Source organism: Elephantulus edwardii, unplaced genomic scaffold (genome assembly GCF_000299155.1).
Source record: "Elephantulus edwardii isolate Elephantulus edwardi_28Jun2011 unplaced genomic scaffold, EleEdw1.0 scaffold00002, whole genome shotgun sequence".
Taxonomy (NCBI): Eukaryota; Metazoa; Chordata; class Mammalia; order Macroscelidea; family Macroscelididae; genus Elephantulus; species Elephantulus edwardii.
In genome coordinates, this window is record NW_006399752.1 from 45,294,771 (window position 1) to 45,308,252 (window position 13,482).

The 13,482-nt window shown below is 50.1% G+C and overlaps 1 protein-coding gene across 1 annotated transcript in view; it reads left to right on the forward strand.

Moving 5' to 3' along the window:
* NRDE2 (NRDE-2, necessary for RNA interference, domain containing) overlaps window positions 1–13,482 on the forward strand; it is a 40,054-nt gene that overhangs the window by 15,809 nt on the left and 10,763 nt on the right. The window contains exons 6-9 of the mRNA XM_006879122.1: window positions 492–625; window positions 3,494–3,614; window positions 9,280–9,455; window positions 11,685–12,071. Of these exons, the coding sequence (XP_006879184.1) occupies window positions 492–625; window positions 3,494–3,614; window positions 9,280–9,455; window positions 11,685–12,071 (818 nt within the window). The remainder of the gene's footprint in view (window positions 1–491; window positions 626–3,493; window positions 3,615–9,279; window positions 9,456–11,684; window positions 12,072–13,482) is intronic.

The window sequence follows — 13,482 nt, forward strand, 5'->3', positions numbered from 1 at the left end:
AACACTGTTTAGTAAATGGCATGATGCCACAGTTAAGACCAGTGAAGTTTGCAGAGACAGAACCGCAATTTGTTTACCAGGGACGCTGAGCGTGTGATGAAAATGGCTGGTGAATAGTGCCATCTAGTGATCGGCCAGTACAGGTCTTTACTTTCTGATGAAACTGTTACATCATCCTTTTCCTGTCCTTTCTTCTGTAATAAGCTCTGAGTAGCTGATAGCCAGGATTTAGTTGACCTCAGGACTTGTTTCTCTATGCCACATGTCATGTTCGTGTTTGCATTCTGTGATGGTTTCCTATGTAAAGCAGGAGGATACTTTGATGGCAGTATTGCTGTGAAACCTTTAATTCAGGCCTTGTGTCTATGACAGCTTTGAAAATACTCCTTCAAGGATAGAGTTCCTTGGTCTCTAGCTGCCTGTTCTTAGGAGTGGGGTTTGTTTTCCTCTGTTACGGTGTGACAGGACTCTGCCCTCTGCTCTCGTTTCAGCACTCTTTCTTCAGCATTGCCACTTTCTGCGACAGGCTGGCCACGCGGAGAAGGCCGTTTCCCTGTTCCAGGCTATGATCGACTTCACCTTCTTCAAACCCGACAGCGTGAAAGACCTGCCCACCAGAGGACAGGTACCGATTTCCGCTCACCTGCTCTGCGTCTGTCTCCCTGGGGGGAGGGCGTGGATAACAGCAGAACATACAGCACCATACCCGTCTGTATACCAGGTCTACTGAGGACCATTGCTCAGAAATTCCCTGGTGATGCAAGGAAAATTCCGTACTGAAAATACTAAAGCAAAGATAGAAAAAAGGAGTTTAGTTGTTTGGGTTTTTTTTGTTTGTTTGTTTGTTTAAGATGAAAGAACTCACTGATGTCCCTTTTTTCTTATGGCCCTTATGTGAATGCTGATTACACACACACACACGTGTGCACATACACGTGTGTGCCCCCAAAGTCTGTCCTCTAGCCTCTTCCACCTCTTTTACCAGTAACCCCCCAGTGAGGGAAGTGGTTATGATGTCGCTGTAAACCACACAGCACGCTCTTGTAGGTGTGCAGTCTAACCTGGGTCTTGTGTTACTTGCCCAGTCAGCCTTTCCACTCCCTGAGATCTTTGCTAGAATTGTTGAAATGATACGTGGCATGGTACTTGCAACACCATACCTGTTTGGGGTGGGGAGATCTTTTTGTTGACAGCTTGTGATGGTTGCCAATGGCAATTAAAAAAAAAATCATAGAGGCAGGAATACAAGAAAGCCCATCTTCCCTTTTCCACTAAGAAAAGGTGGTTTCCTACCCTGCAGAGGGGGTGGAGGATGCATGATGCTGTTAGGTGCCTTCGAGTTGAGCATGACTCATAGCGACCCTATGAAAACAGATTTGAGCCCGGTCCTTTCCTGCACCATCCGCATAATCTCTGACACACGGGAGTCCATTGCCACAGTCACTGTGCCAACCCATCTCCTTAAAGGTCTTCCTCTCCTTCACGGAGGGTATCTGAATCTACGACGCTAAAGCCTCTATAATGTGGGAGCTTCTTGACTTGTCAATAAAGGTCATTCTTAACATGTTGATCCTTCTAGGCTAAATGGAATTAAAAATTGTGTACCAGTTAATAAGGATGTTTCTTGTTAATATAATAAGCCAGGTAACAAACTTACTGTATTTTAAGATATGCTTGATATTCCCAGGGAACTCTGGTGGCTTAGTGGGTAGAGAGTTTCACTCTCAACCCTAAAGATGGGCAGTTTGAATCCACTCGTTGCTTCAAAAAAGGCAGATGGGAAATCTCATGCTGTGAGCTTTATAGCTTCTGAAAACCCCCTGGAGGGTCAGCTCTGCGTTGGCTCTGACTTGGTAGTACTGAGTTGAGTGAGTTTTGATAATCTGAGGATGGACTGTCAAACCGAAGGGACTCTTAGCCGGCACGGGCATCAGGGCGGGAAGTGGGGTGAGTGTCAGGAGTCCTCTTGTCCCCACTGGTTTAGGGAGTTGCTGTAACCATTTCTCGTGGGTCAGAGGGCATGAACTGTGCCTGAAGCGTTGAGGACCACGGCTCTAACGTGTCCTGAGATCCTAGTCCACACTCTTGAGGTTTCAATCCTAACGGCACCTCTCTTCTCAAAGCATTTGTGTGGCATCTTTGGAATAAAGCTTTTTATTTAACAGTATTCCACATTGCCCTTAGAACTTAGAGGCAGTGTTCCCATAACTACTGGGCAAAACCCAGGCCAGGCATTGTGATACTGCTGGCCTTTTATTGTGGAATAAACACATTGGCTCTAACCAATTATCACACTGCTTCTTCAAGATTGCCTTTCTCTTGATTATCCATTCTCCATCCCTTTTGCCAAGAGCAAAGCCTGCAAGGAGAAGTGCCCTGTCCCTGCTGCCCTTCCTGCCTGGGCCCACTGCAGGCTGTGTGCCCTGCCCTCTGGTTACTGCTGGAGTGTGTTCTCCATGGTCTGCATGGCCCCCAAGACTCAGGGTGGCCACCCCCTCGGCTCCTGGGCTGTATGTGCCTGATAGAAGCCTGCTTGTCCTCTGCAGAGGCGTCTCACAAAGCCTTCATTGAGCAGGGCCTTGGCTCCCTGGCAGAGTCTTTATTGTCAGTTGATAATGTGATCACCTTCCTTTTCCATGTTATGCTCACACTCTGTTCCCTGGGAATTCTTTATGTCGGTGCAGCGATTGTCGCACTGCAGACCTAACGCTGGGTGAATGAGCGAAGCTACTCAAGGGCCAGACCTTTCTCTTCCCCCATGTTAACCTTCCACACACCTGGGCCAGCAAGCTGTGTAGGGAGTCCACATGGCCTAGTAGGTCATGGTTGCACTGCCAACCCAAAGGCAGGAACTTCAAGTCCATCAGCACTCCATGAGAGGAAGATGGACAGACTCTTCCCATGGGATTTACAGCTTCTCAAAACCCTCTGGAGGGTCAGCTGTGAGTCACTTCCAACTTGATGGCACACAGCCACCACCACCACACCATGTATGGGCACTGGACCACGTGATAGGACTATAAAGTTAACTTAAGCCGTGCCCTTGGGCTCACCACAGTGTGTCCTTTGAAATTTTGAGTCCCTTTCCCCTCAAAAGGTCTTGCAAGCAGGTGTCAGTTAGGAGCCCAGCAGTGCTAGGAGAGATGATGGTGTCACCATTCTGGCTGAGACTGGCGTGGCGAGGTGACAGCTGGGACAGGATTCCCACCAGCTCCAAGCCCTACTCACCAAACTAGTCTTCCTGTCACCTCAGGAGTGTCCCATCACACTGTCAGCTCATCAGAGCCAGTCAGGCGTCCCAGCCCACTTGGGGGAGAAGGTTACAGAGTGGTGTCATGGGGGCTCCAGTGCTGACCACACTTGATAGATGTTGTCTGGGGGGTCTGGTCTGTCACATGTCTACTTCAAGCACTGGTTAAACATCAGGGATCTGTCGAATGACTCAGCAGTTTTGTGTACATTCACCCTGACAGCCATTTCTTTCCTTGAACAGGTGGAATTCTTCGAGCCCTTCTGGGACAGCGGCGAGCCCCGGCCTGGGGAGAAGGGGGCCCGAGGCTGGCGAGCGTGGATGCACCAGCAGGAGCGTGGTGGCTGGGTGGTCGTCAACCCCGGTGAGGTGCCTTACCTTCTGGAATTTGTTTCTCTTTCTCAGTAGCAGAAGAACACTGGCAGCCAACGAGGTTTCAGAAATGCCCTGAGTGGGTATTGTGGGAGGCAGACTGTCTTCCCTGTCGGTCCTTCAAGGTGGTTGACGCCTCGTCCTTCAGATAGAGCTCTCTTAAAGGACTCAGGTTCATTTCCAGAGGAAGTACTGTTGACTTTTCCTTTTCTAGGCTGTTCTTGTTAACTATTCCCCTCCACTTCAGTGTATGTTTTAAGGCTGTCTTTCTGCTCTGCTGGCAGCATACAGACTGGCAGATAGTTTATAAAATACTTGCCTTTGTAGACATGTAACGAGTATTTACTTAGGAGGCTGTGGGTGATGGTTACATGGCTGGACGCTCATGTGTGAGCCGAGAGAGTGTCCGTGTGGACCCACCCAGAGGCTCCACAAGAGGAAGGTGTAGTGACGTGTTTCTGAAAGGTCAAGGTCTTGAAGCTGGAGGAGCAGTTCTTCTCCATGCTTGTGCCGTTGCCACCAGCTGGAATCCGCTTGAGACAGCAGCTGGTTTGGTTTTGATCCGTAGCATTTATAAAAGTTATCATTCCCAACACGCCAAAGACGCTTTCCAGCCAGTTTCGGTGTCGTCCAGTAGAAATAACAGTGTGAGCCATAGCTCCTTTTAAAAAAGTTTTACAAAAGAATTGAATTTATTAGGTGGCCTCATGGCAAGCAGGAGTGGCATCCACTTCCACAGTAGCTTGCCTCTGGAAACCCTATGAACCTGGAGAGAGGACGAAAGTTATACAGGTGTCCAGGACTTTCCTTCATAGTGTCGCTATGAGTCGCCCACTTAACAACAACAGTGGCAGGAAGCTGTGCTGTAGTCTTGAAGGCACGTGGTTTGAGGCCACCAGCTGCTGCACTGGAGGATGGGGGGCGTCTCCTGTGTGATTAGCTGCCTCTGAAAACCCGCCAGAGGGTCAGAGGTTGGTTCCAACTCAACAGTACACAACAACAACAAACACGGCATATAAAGTATAGGGAGCTCTGGTGGCCTAGGGGCAAGAGGCTGCGCTGCAATCCTGAAGGTACGCAATTCAAGGCCACCAGCTGCTCCGCTGGAGGATGGACAGTCTCCTCCCATGCGATTCACTGCCTCTGAAAATCCCCTAGCTAAGGTCAGCTATGGGTCAGTTCCGACTCGACGGTACTCAACAACAACATATATATGACTTGTACACAGTTTCTAATATAAGCACGTTGTTTTCCAATGGAATCAGTACTGAACTGTCATCAGTACTGAACTGAATCAGTACTGGACTGCTGAGGTATGTCTCCCTCCCTCCCGTGGAGTTGGAACTGGTTCAGGCTGACCCTCCAGCAGGTTTACTGAGGCTGTGAATTGCATGGCTGTCCATCTGCTTTCTCTGGTGGAACTGATGGTGGATTTGAACTACCTCAGGGGCTCCACCTCTGGTGTAGCAGCGGGCCCCTGACCTGTGAGGCCACCGGAGCTTGCTGTTTACAGGTTGGCACTGGTGGTGATTTTCGCACTAACTCACCGTGGAGCTCCCGTGCCTGGTGTGTATGGTGTAGTGTGCACCTCGCAGTCCAGACCAGCCCTTTCCAGATGTTTGCTGTTAGAAGGTGCCGTCAAGTCGGCTCCCGCAGCGTGACCTTCTGTTTGGCGCAGCTCAGTGTTTCCTGCCCATCATCGTCCTAGGTGTTGAAGCCACTGTCAGCCCATCTTGGCCAGCGTCTTCCTCTCTTTCCCTGCGTCTCCCCAGCATGGATTAGTGGCTCCTGCAGTGGGACCTTAGCCTCTCTGGAAGGCAGCGTGGTGTGGAGGGATGGCTGGTGGAGGGAGACCCAGCCTCTTGTCACAGGCACAGCCTGCCGGGCCTGGTTCTCCATCGTGGGAGTAACCATTCTGGATGAGGCTGTGTCTGAGGGACCTTCTGTGGCCGTTCTGGGCTCCAGCCTGGGTGGTGTCTCTCTTACCACAGAAGGGGACCCTTGAGGTTAGGTAACTTTGGGCAGGGCTCTCAGGAGATGGATCTGCCTCATTTAGGGGAAGTGGGAGGCTCAGTGGCCTAGGCTTTTTCCCTTGAGTGCAAGGGAACAAAGAAGAACTGGGCTGTCCCCGTGCCTGCTTGCCCGTGTGGTTTTAAGTGTGGAGAGAAAACCATGTGTGGAGGGTGGAAGTGGGCCCTAAACTCATGACCACTGAAACTGCGGCACAGAGAGCTGGAGTGCTCGTGTCTGAATACATGCCTCTGCATGGCCACCATGCTAACAGGGTGGCCGCTGTGATTTTCAGTTGCAGTCAGACTCAATAAATGCATTTTTGTCCAAACAACCCAAACCTGCCATTGAGTCAACATAGCGACCCTGTAGGACTAAGTAGAACTATCCATCATCTTCCCAAAGCCGTAATCCTTATGGAGATCGACTGTCAGATCTCTGTCACATCTTTCTCCCACAAATGGCTGTTGCGTTTAAACCACTGACCTTTGGTTAGTGGCTGAGTGCTTTAACCACTGTGCTGTGAGGGCCCTCCAGCGCAGAGTGCCCACGTGAAGTCGTTTATAACATTCTGCATCTCACAGTTAGATGAGTTACTGTAATAGTGTCCAGAGACCAAGTTTGCATTGCTTCTCCTACATGCGGGCAAATGTTTAATGGCCACTTGGAATCAGGGAGAGTTGGTTTTCTCAGGAGAGCGAGAAAAGCTTTGACAACTCATGTGCTATGGCTGCTGGGAAAGTACCAGTACTTAGAAGCCCGTTTGCTGCCATGGCGGTTCTCACTTACTCAGAGCCCACGGGACAGAGGAGCATTGCCTGGCAGCGTGTCCAAGTCTGCACATTTTCACACAAGTAGACCCTTGTCACTTTTCTCCTGTGGAGCTCCTTTTCGCTTTGAACCACTGTCCTTGGCCACTGTACCACCCAGAGCCCCTACATTAGTATTGCAACATGTCCCATTTTCATTATAGAGACTCTTAAATTGTTTTTGTTTCCTGAATGGATCTGATTAAGGTCTTTCCAAATTCAAACCAGGTCAAAAGCCAGGTTTTCTTGTTTCTAGAAAACCGGTTGACAAACCATTTTGGTTGAGTTTGGTGTGGTTTTCAAGCACCCTTGTCCATCCTGGTAAGGCCTGCCTTTAGAGGGTCATCAAGAGTTCTCGTATGTTCTCTCTCTGGTGTTTCTTCTTCCTACATCACGACTCGTTTCTTGTCCCTTCCCTCTCTTCTTCCTGATCTGTAATCGTTATACGTGCAAGAGCTAAGTGGTTTTTCTGCCTTGTTTCCATTCTATTTCATGGTCTGTGTACTTGAATGGATTCTGTTCAGAACTGTGTAGTCCCTTACATTCTTAATGCAATAAATTTAGGGCTTTAAGTTCGACATGTAACTCAGAAGTAGTTTCTTACTGTAAGTTTCTCAAACTAAAGGATTGCTTTAAATGTAGAGAGAACACAGACATCTTAATTCTCTCCCTGAAGAAACTCAGCCATCGTTTGGGGGTTAAAATATCAGTTTGGATATCTGCCTTTAATTTTTCACTTTTTATTTCATTTTGTGTTGTGAAGTACTTGGCAGATGCAAGGAGTCCTGGTGGTGGTGTACCTTACAGACTGGGCTGTGATGAGTGGCTGGAACCCACCAGCTGCTCCACACGAGAAAGATGAGCAGTCTCTGTAAAGATCTGCGGCCTCAGAAGCCCATTCGGAGGGTTACCGTGGTTCCGAATCGACTCCGTGGCACTGGCATGGTGGCTGGGGCTTGTAGATACCTAAGAAATGGTAGAGAATCGTACAAGAAAGGGTCGTGGAGCCTTCACCCACTTCCCCCTATCTTGTCGAGTTACAGTGCAGTGTCTAATCCAGGAAGTTGATGTTAATATCATCCACAGAACCCACCCAGATTTCACTTGTTTTACATATACTAAGTGTGTGTATGTGAGTGTGTATAGCTGTGGTTGTATTCTGTCAAGCTGTAACTAACTCACACCCTACCCTCCAGTGGATTTTCAGAGGCTGTTAAAGTGCACAGGGGACAACGGCTTATCTTTCTGCCCCAGAGCAGCTGGTGGATTCAAACCACATGCCTCTGGGATGACAGCGTACGGCCTTACCACTAGGCCATGAGAGCTTTATTTAGTATTGTGTGTTTTTTTCGCATGTCATGTAGCCACCTCCACAGTCGAGATGGAGCATAATGACATCACACAATGTGTAGCATTTAGAGACTGACTCCTCCCCGCCCCCCGTGATCCTCCTGGAATTGCTCTGAGACTGTAGCAATGGTCCACCACTTTGTGCTGCTGTGTGGTTATTCCAAGGCATGGATGCACCACTATTGGTACAGCCATTTACCTTCTGAAGGACATTTGAATTCTTTCTGGTTGGGAGCTGCTGTAACTAAAGCTGCCACGAGTTTTTTTGGATGAGCTCTTGTGTGAACGTAGGTTTTCCTTTTCCTGGGATAGATGCCCAGCAGTGCGAGTCCTGAGCCTCTTGACAAGTATGTGTTTAATTTTATCCGAAACCATCAAACTTGTTTCTTGAGTGACTGTACTTTTCCTGGTTATTTGTTCTGTGTTTTCAGTGTATAACTTTACAGATGATTCAGACCCTTTCTCATTTGGCAGTTTCAGAGTTGAGAAACAAAGTGAATTACGTTTAAAAGATCTTGAGTTGACTCAGCGGGTAAGGAGCTGAGCTGGTAACCAAAAGGCAGGCGGTTCGCATCCACCAGCTGCCCCGAGGGAGAAAGATGGACAGTCTCTTCCCATGTGATTTATAGCCTATGAAAACCCACAGGAGGGTCAGCTGTGGGCCAGTTCTGAGTCCAAGGCAGTGACTTTGAATTACTATGGGTCATAATCAGTTTTGAACAATGCTGCTGGTTAAAAATTCCAATTGCTCTCTTCCAGGAAAAGGAGGGACAATCCCCTCCTGTACCAGTCAGATCTGATTTGACGGTACACTCACACAAAAATAAAAAAAAAACAACAAAACCAAAAATTCCAATTGCTTAACCAGTACTTTTCATCTAGAGTCGTGGTCCCTTAACAGTGGTTAAGTATAATCACTAGTGACTATTTAAGTGATGGTGTTTTGATGACTCAGGGTGACCCTGTGAACAGATAGGAACCATTGTCATGGTCTCTGTCAAGCTCAAGCCCATCGTGGGTAGGCTATGTGTTGTTGTTATGTGCCATTGAGTCAGAACCAACTCATAGCTGACCCTCCAGAGGGTTTTCAGAGACAGTGCATTGCACGGGAGTTGATTGCCAAAAAATTCCAGTTCCTCTGCAGGCTGCATCTCAAGAGCCCGTGAGTCACATGTGGCTGGTGGCATCCAGATGAGGCGGTGCCGACCGGGACTGTTTCCATTGTCCCAGAAAGTCATACTGCGCTACTGGGTTTGCCATCCCCACGTTAATTGCTTTGATAATGCTAAATGTCACCTGATTCCATCCACTTACTGTGGTTTCTGTGAGCTGGTTGATGCCAGCGATCAAGCCCCTACCAGCTGCTGGGGGCTGGCTGGGCCTCCTCAGCATGATGCTCTGGGCCCTGCACCGTCCCTGGGATAGGCCGAGTGGGTGCTGGTGGTGTTTTGTGGGTGCTGGTACACTGTAAGTCTTCTTCTTGTCTAGATGAGGAAGAGGAGGAGCTGGAGGAGGAGGAGCAGGAGATAAAAGACAAGACGCTGCCCAGGTGTCAGATCTGGCTCGGTGCTGAGCGTTCCCGTGACCAGAGGCACTGGCGACCATGGCGTCCTGACAAGACCAAGAAGCAGACGGAGGAAGACTGCGAGGACCCAGAGCGGCAGGTACGACTCCTCATCCCCCCGGAGGGAAGCTAGTGGGGAGAGGGTCAGAGTGGGGATAGGTCGGGTCTTTGCCTGCTTCCTTTGCCTTTGGGACCGCCATTGCCTGCAAGAAGCAGCAGATTCTCTTTCAGGATGTGGCTGACCACAGAGCTCCCTGAGCCCCGCACCTGCCCGTTTGTGTCTTCACACACTCCCCTCTCCTGCTGAAGACCAGGCTGCATTGCAGTGGCCACTGATGGAGGGTAGCATGTGGGGACTAGACTGGGTAGGAGTGTAGGTGTCGTGGTCACCTCTGGAGACTGTCTTCCAGGTTATTCAGTTACTTTGTTTATAAGGTAGCCCCAGGGCTTCAGGCCTGGAGAGGCGTCATGACTGCCATAGATTGTTTGCATGTGTCCGCTCCCCCACCCCACTCTCTGCCCCCCAAGACTTAGCAGAGCTACCTGACTCGGAAGATGAGCGGGGCCAGGTTGGAACGGTCTCACGTCCACATCCCTCTAGGAGGAGCTGACATTTACTCTGCACCTGTTGAGTCACAGGCACCTCAAGTGTGTCACCTTCTCTGCTGTCAGAGTGACCTGGCACCTGATGCTCTGAGTGCAGTAGCCAGCAGCTCTGGAGGATTCAAATGAAAATAAAGGAAGGCATTCTATTTTGGTACGTGGAGTTGACCCAGTTTCAGAGGATAGTCCCAACTCTCGCTTGGTGTGCGGCATGTGCTGCGTACGGATGGAGGGATTTTCAGGGGCAGAGTACATTAACCTGGCTTGGTTCGCTGCCTGCAGACTTCCCTAGACGTCAGGTGCGTGGCAGCTGGGCCCTCATGCAGGGCCTTAGCGGGCTTGCGCAGGGCCGCGCACGGGCTTCACGCTCAGCTCGTATCCCTTGCGTGTTCAGTGCTGGAGGCCTGCTCTGGGTGGAAGGATCAGCATGGTGAGGGCCTGGAGCACTGAAGGAGTCGGATCAGGACACAGGATGAGGGGAGGGAAGAGAGGTGACCTCTGAGCAGCACAGGCGCCCAGTGCCCAGGCAGTGCTGAGACGCTTGGTGAGCGGGCTGGCATGGTGAGGAGGGGCTTTGGCACTAAGCTGCCTTTTCTGACTCAAGGGGAGTGCTTAGAGAGGAGCGAGTCATTCTTCTTGTGTATGTGAGGATTTTACGGAGTCGAGGCTCACTCTTCCAGAAGCTGTTTCTTGAGGCCCAGGATGATGGCAGGCTCCAGGAAGCCTGGAGCACCTTCTCCTCCCTTACCTTTTCTTGAATCAGAGCAGAGAAAGAAAAGTTGTCCAATTGATTATTTTGGGGCTGGGGCCCCCAGTGGGCCAGCTCTTAACTCCTCCCTTGATTCCGTTTTGCCAAACGCTGATCCGAGGGGCAGCACCTGAGGCGAAGGAGCATCCCCATGGCCTTGCATTTGAAACTTGTTACACGCAGGTCGGCTGCAGACATCGTCAGTTTGCTAAGAGGCCCTTGTAATTGCTGTTAACATGGTCCATTGCTGCTGTAGTTTCCTCTTTAACTTGCTGCTTTTTATCTATTCTTGAGCCTATGCTTCATTTCCTGAAGCAATTATGTATAAAGAGACCACAAAATAGCGAGGCTCTTATCGTCCATCTAAAATGAAACTTTTGTTCAATTATAATTTAGCAGAGCAGCTACAAAAGTAATTTCGTGTTCATTCAGAGGTAGGCGTGCGCGTGAGTCCCCATCACCTCGTGAGTCCATCAGGGTGCTTCGAAAGCTCTGGGCTTCAGCTTGCTGTGTCGCCCCTCACTCCTGGCGTGGCCTGGGTGTGTACAGATGCTCATGGCTTCAGGGACTGCCGACTGCCAGCGGGCCTCTCACTTCTCCTGCGACCTTTGCAAGGCCTCTGGTGTTTTCATGCCTCAAAGAAAGTGTAGTTGTTGGTAGCGGCCATCAAGAGGCACCCGACCCATGGTAACCCCAAGAGTTACAGAACTGCTCCAAAAAACTGTAATCTTTACACAAACTTTCCTTCCAGTGTCCCAGGGTGGGCTCGAACCACCAACCTTTAGGTTATAGGTTATAATCAGATCACAAATCACTTACACCACCTAGGCTCTTTGTGGGAACCCCAGCACCTGTCTGTTAAAAATGTTGAATGCTAAATGCAGTCCAAGAGATTTGGGGGAAGTGCTGCCAAGAGGCTTCACATTTGCTTTTCTCCCGAAACACTGAGCTGTGGCCCTGCCACTGTCTATGTTGCAGGTGTTGTTTGATGACATTGGGCAGTCTCTGATCAGACTCTGCAGCCCAGCGCTTCAGTTTCAGCTGGTTGAAGCCTTCCTGCACTTCCTGGGCGTGCCCTCAGGCTTTGTACCTCCAGCCTCCTGCCTCTACCTGGCCATGGATGAGAACAGCATCTTCGATAGCGGACTTTATGAGGAAAAGCCGTTGACTTGTCACAGCCCATCCTTCTCTGGCGTGAGCTGTGTTGGCCGCATGGACCGGTTCGGCGGTAAGCGCTGGACCAGGGGCCACAGCCGAGAGGGCGAGGAGTTCATCCGTCACATCTTCCACCTGGTCGTGCCTTTGTTTCCCAGCAAGGAAAAGGCCCAGCTCTGTGTCTCCTGGTTACAGCACGAGACAGCGAAGGTAACTGCAGCTCCTGCCCTTTGTCTGAGGACCCTGCCTCGTTCCTGTGTCCAGAAGGGGCTTCCAGGGCTCATCCTGCTTCCCCAGGAGCTGAGCCAGCTCCCTCTTTGGTGACGCTTGATGAGATGACTGTCCCGTCCATGGCACTGCAGCTACTTGGTGACACCAGAGCAGTCTGGAGTTATTTTGTGTTTCCAGATGTCTGGTTTTATGAATAGTTAGTGTTAAGAACTAAGCTTAAGTATCAACTGGGTTAGGGGACTTAGGGGCTTATTAAAATGGCTAAAATAAACTGTTTACCTTCCCTCTGTAACTATCAGCTGGCAATTAGCCTAGGAGCCATTGTTCTGCCCTCTGCTGGCCGCCAGCTAGTATTGAATGAATGTATGTATGTATGTATGATTTAAGTGCACTTTAAAATTTTTTCTTTTTAATTTTATCATTTTTTGTGTCTGTACCATCAAATCAGATCTGACTGGTACAGGAGGAGATTGCCCCTCCTTTTCCAGCAGAGCATCTGGTGGATTCGAACCTCATATCTCTGGGATTGCAGTGCAGCTTCTTGCCACTAGGCCACCAGAGCTCCTTAAGTGCACTTTTATAGAGAACAGTTGGGTTTGCAGTCCACCGTTGATTCGCCTTCTGTTTCGTGCCCTTGGTTGCTGTCCCTCCATTGCACTGGCACTCTCTCCTCTCCCTCTCTGTGTGCCCCATTTCCATCTGTCCTCTCCTGCCTCCCTGCTGGCCTTTGTCCCTGTGCACATGCTGCTTTTCAATCCCTTCGGTGGGAGAAGTGTGAGTTCCTCCCTGGTGTTATTGTTTGGCTGGACATTGAGTCACGGGGTGATCTGATTTCAGTTTCAAGCTTGAGGGTGACTGAGGGCCAGTCTTAGTGGTTCCAGCAGACAGTCAGCAGGGCCTTTTTATGTTTTGTGATGATGAGCTCTGCTCCACATTTTTCTCCCACTCCCTCAGGGTCCTCTACTGTTACTCCTTTCCGGGCAGTCAGCCATCACCGGGCACCATCCCATTCTGATCTTGGGGTCCCAGAGGCTGAGCTCAACGTTCGTGATTCTCAGACCAGAGATTTTGCACCCATGCTTGTCTTACTAAGAGTGTGTCTTTGGTAAAGTTTGGTAGCCACATCTCCTCAGAAAAGGGCGTTTCAGCATCCAAGGCTTGTTTCTCTTAGTGTTCACTTGGAGACCTGGCTGTTTTGGGGACACTGGTGGCCCTGCTGGAACCCAGGTTTGACTCCAGGCTCCGAGAGCCCGAGTTAGGTGATGAGGAAAGAGTGTGTGCCAGCTGTGCAGGATTCAGAGTGGACAGGCCGAGAGTCTGTGTCTGTGACGAGGGGGGCAGAGCCAGCTGTGCGGAGGTCAGAGTGGACAGGCCGAGAGCCTGAGTTCAA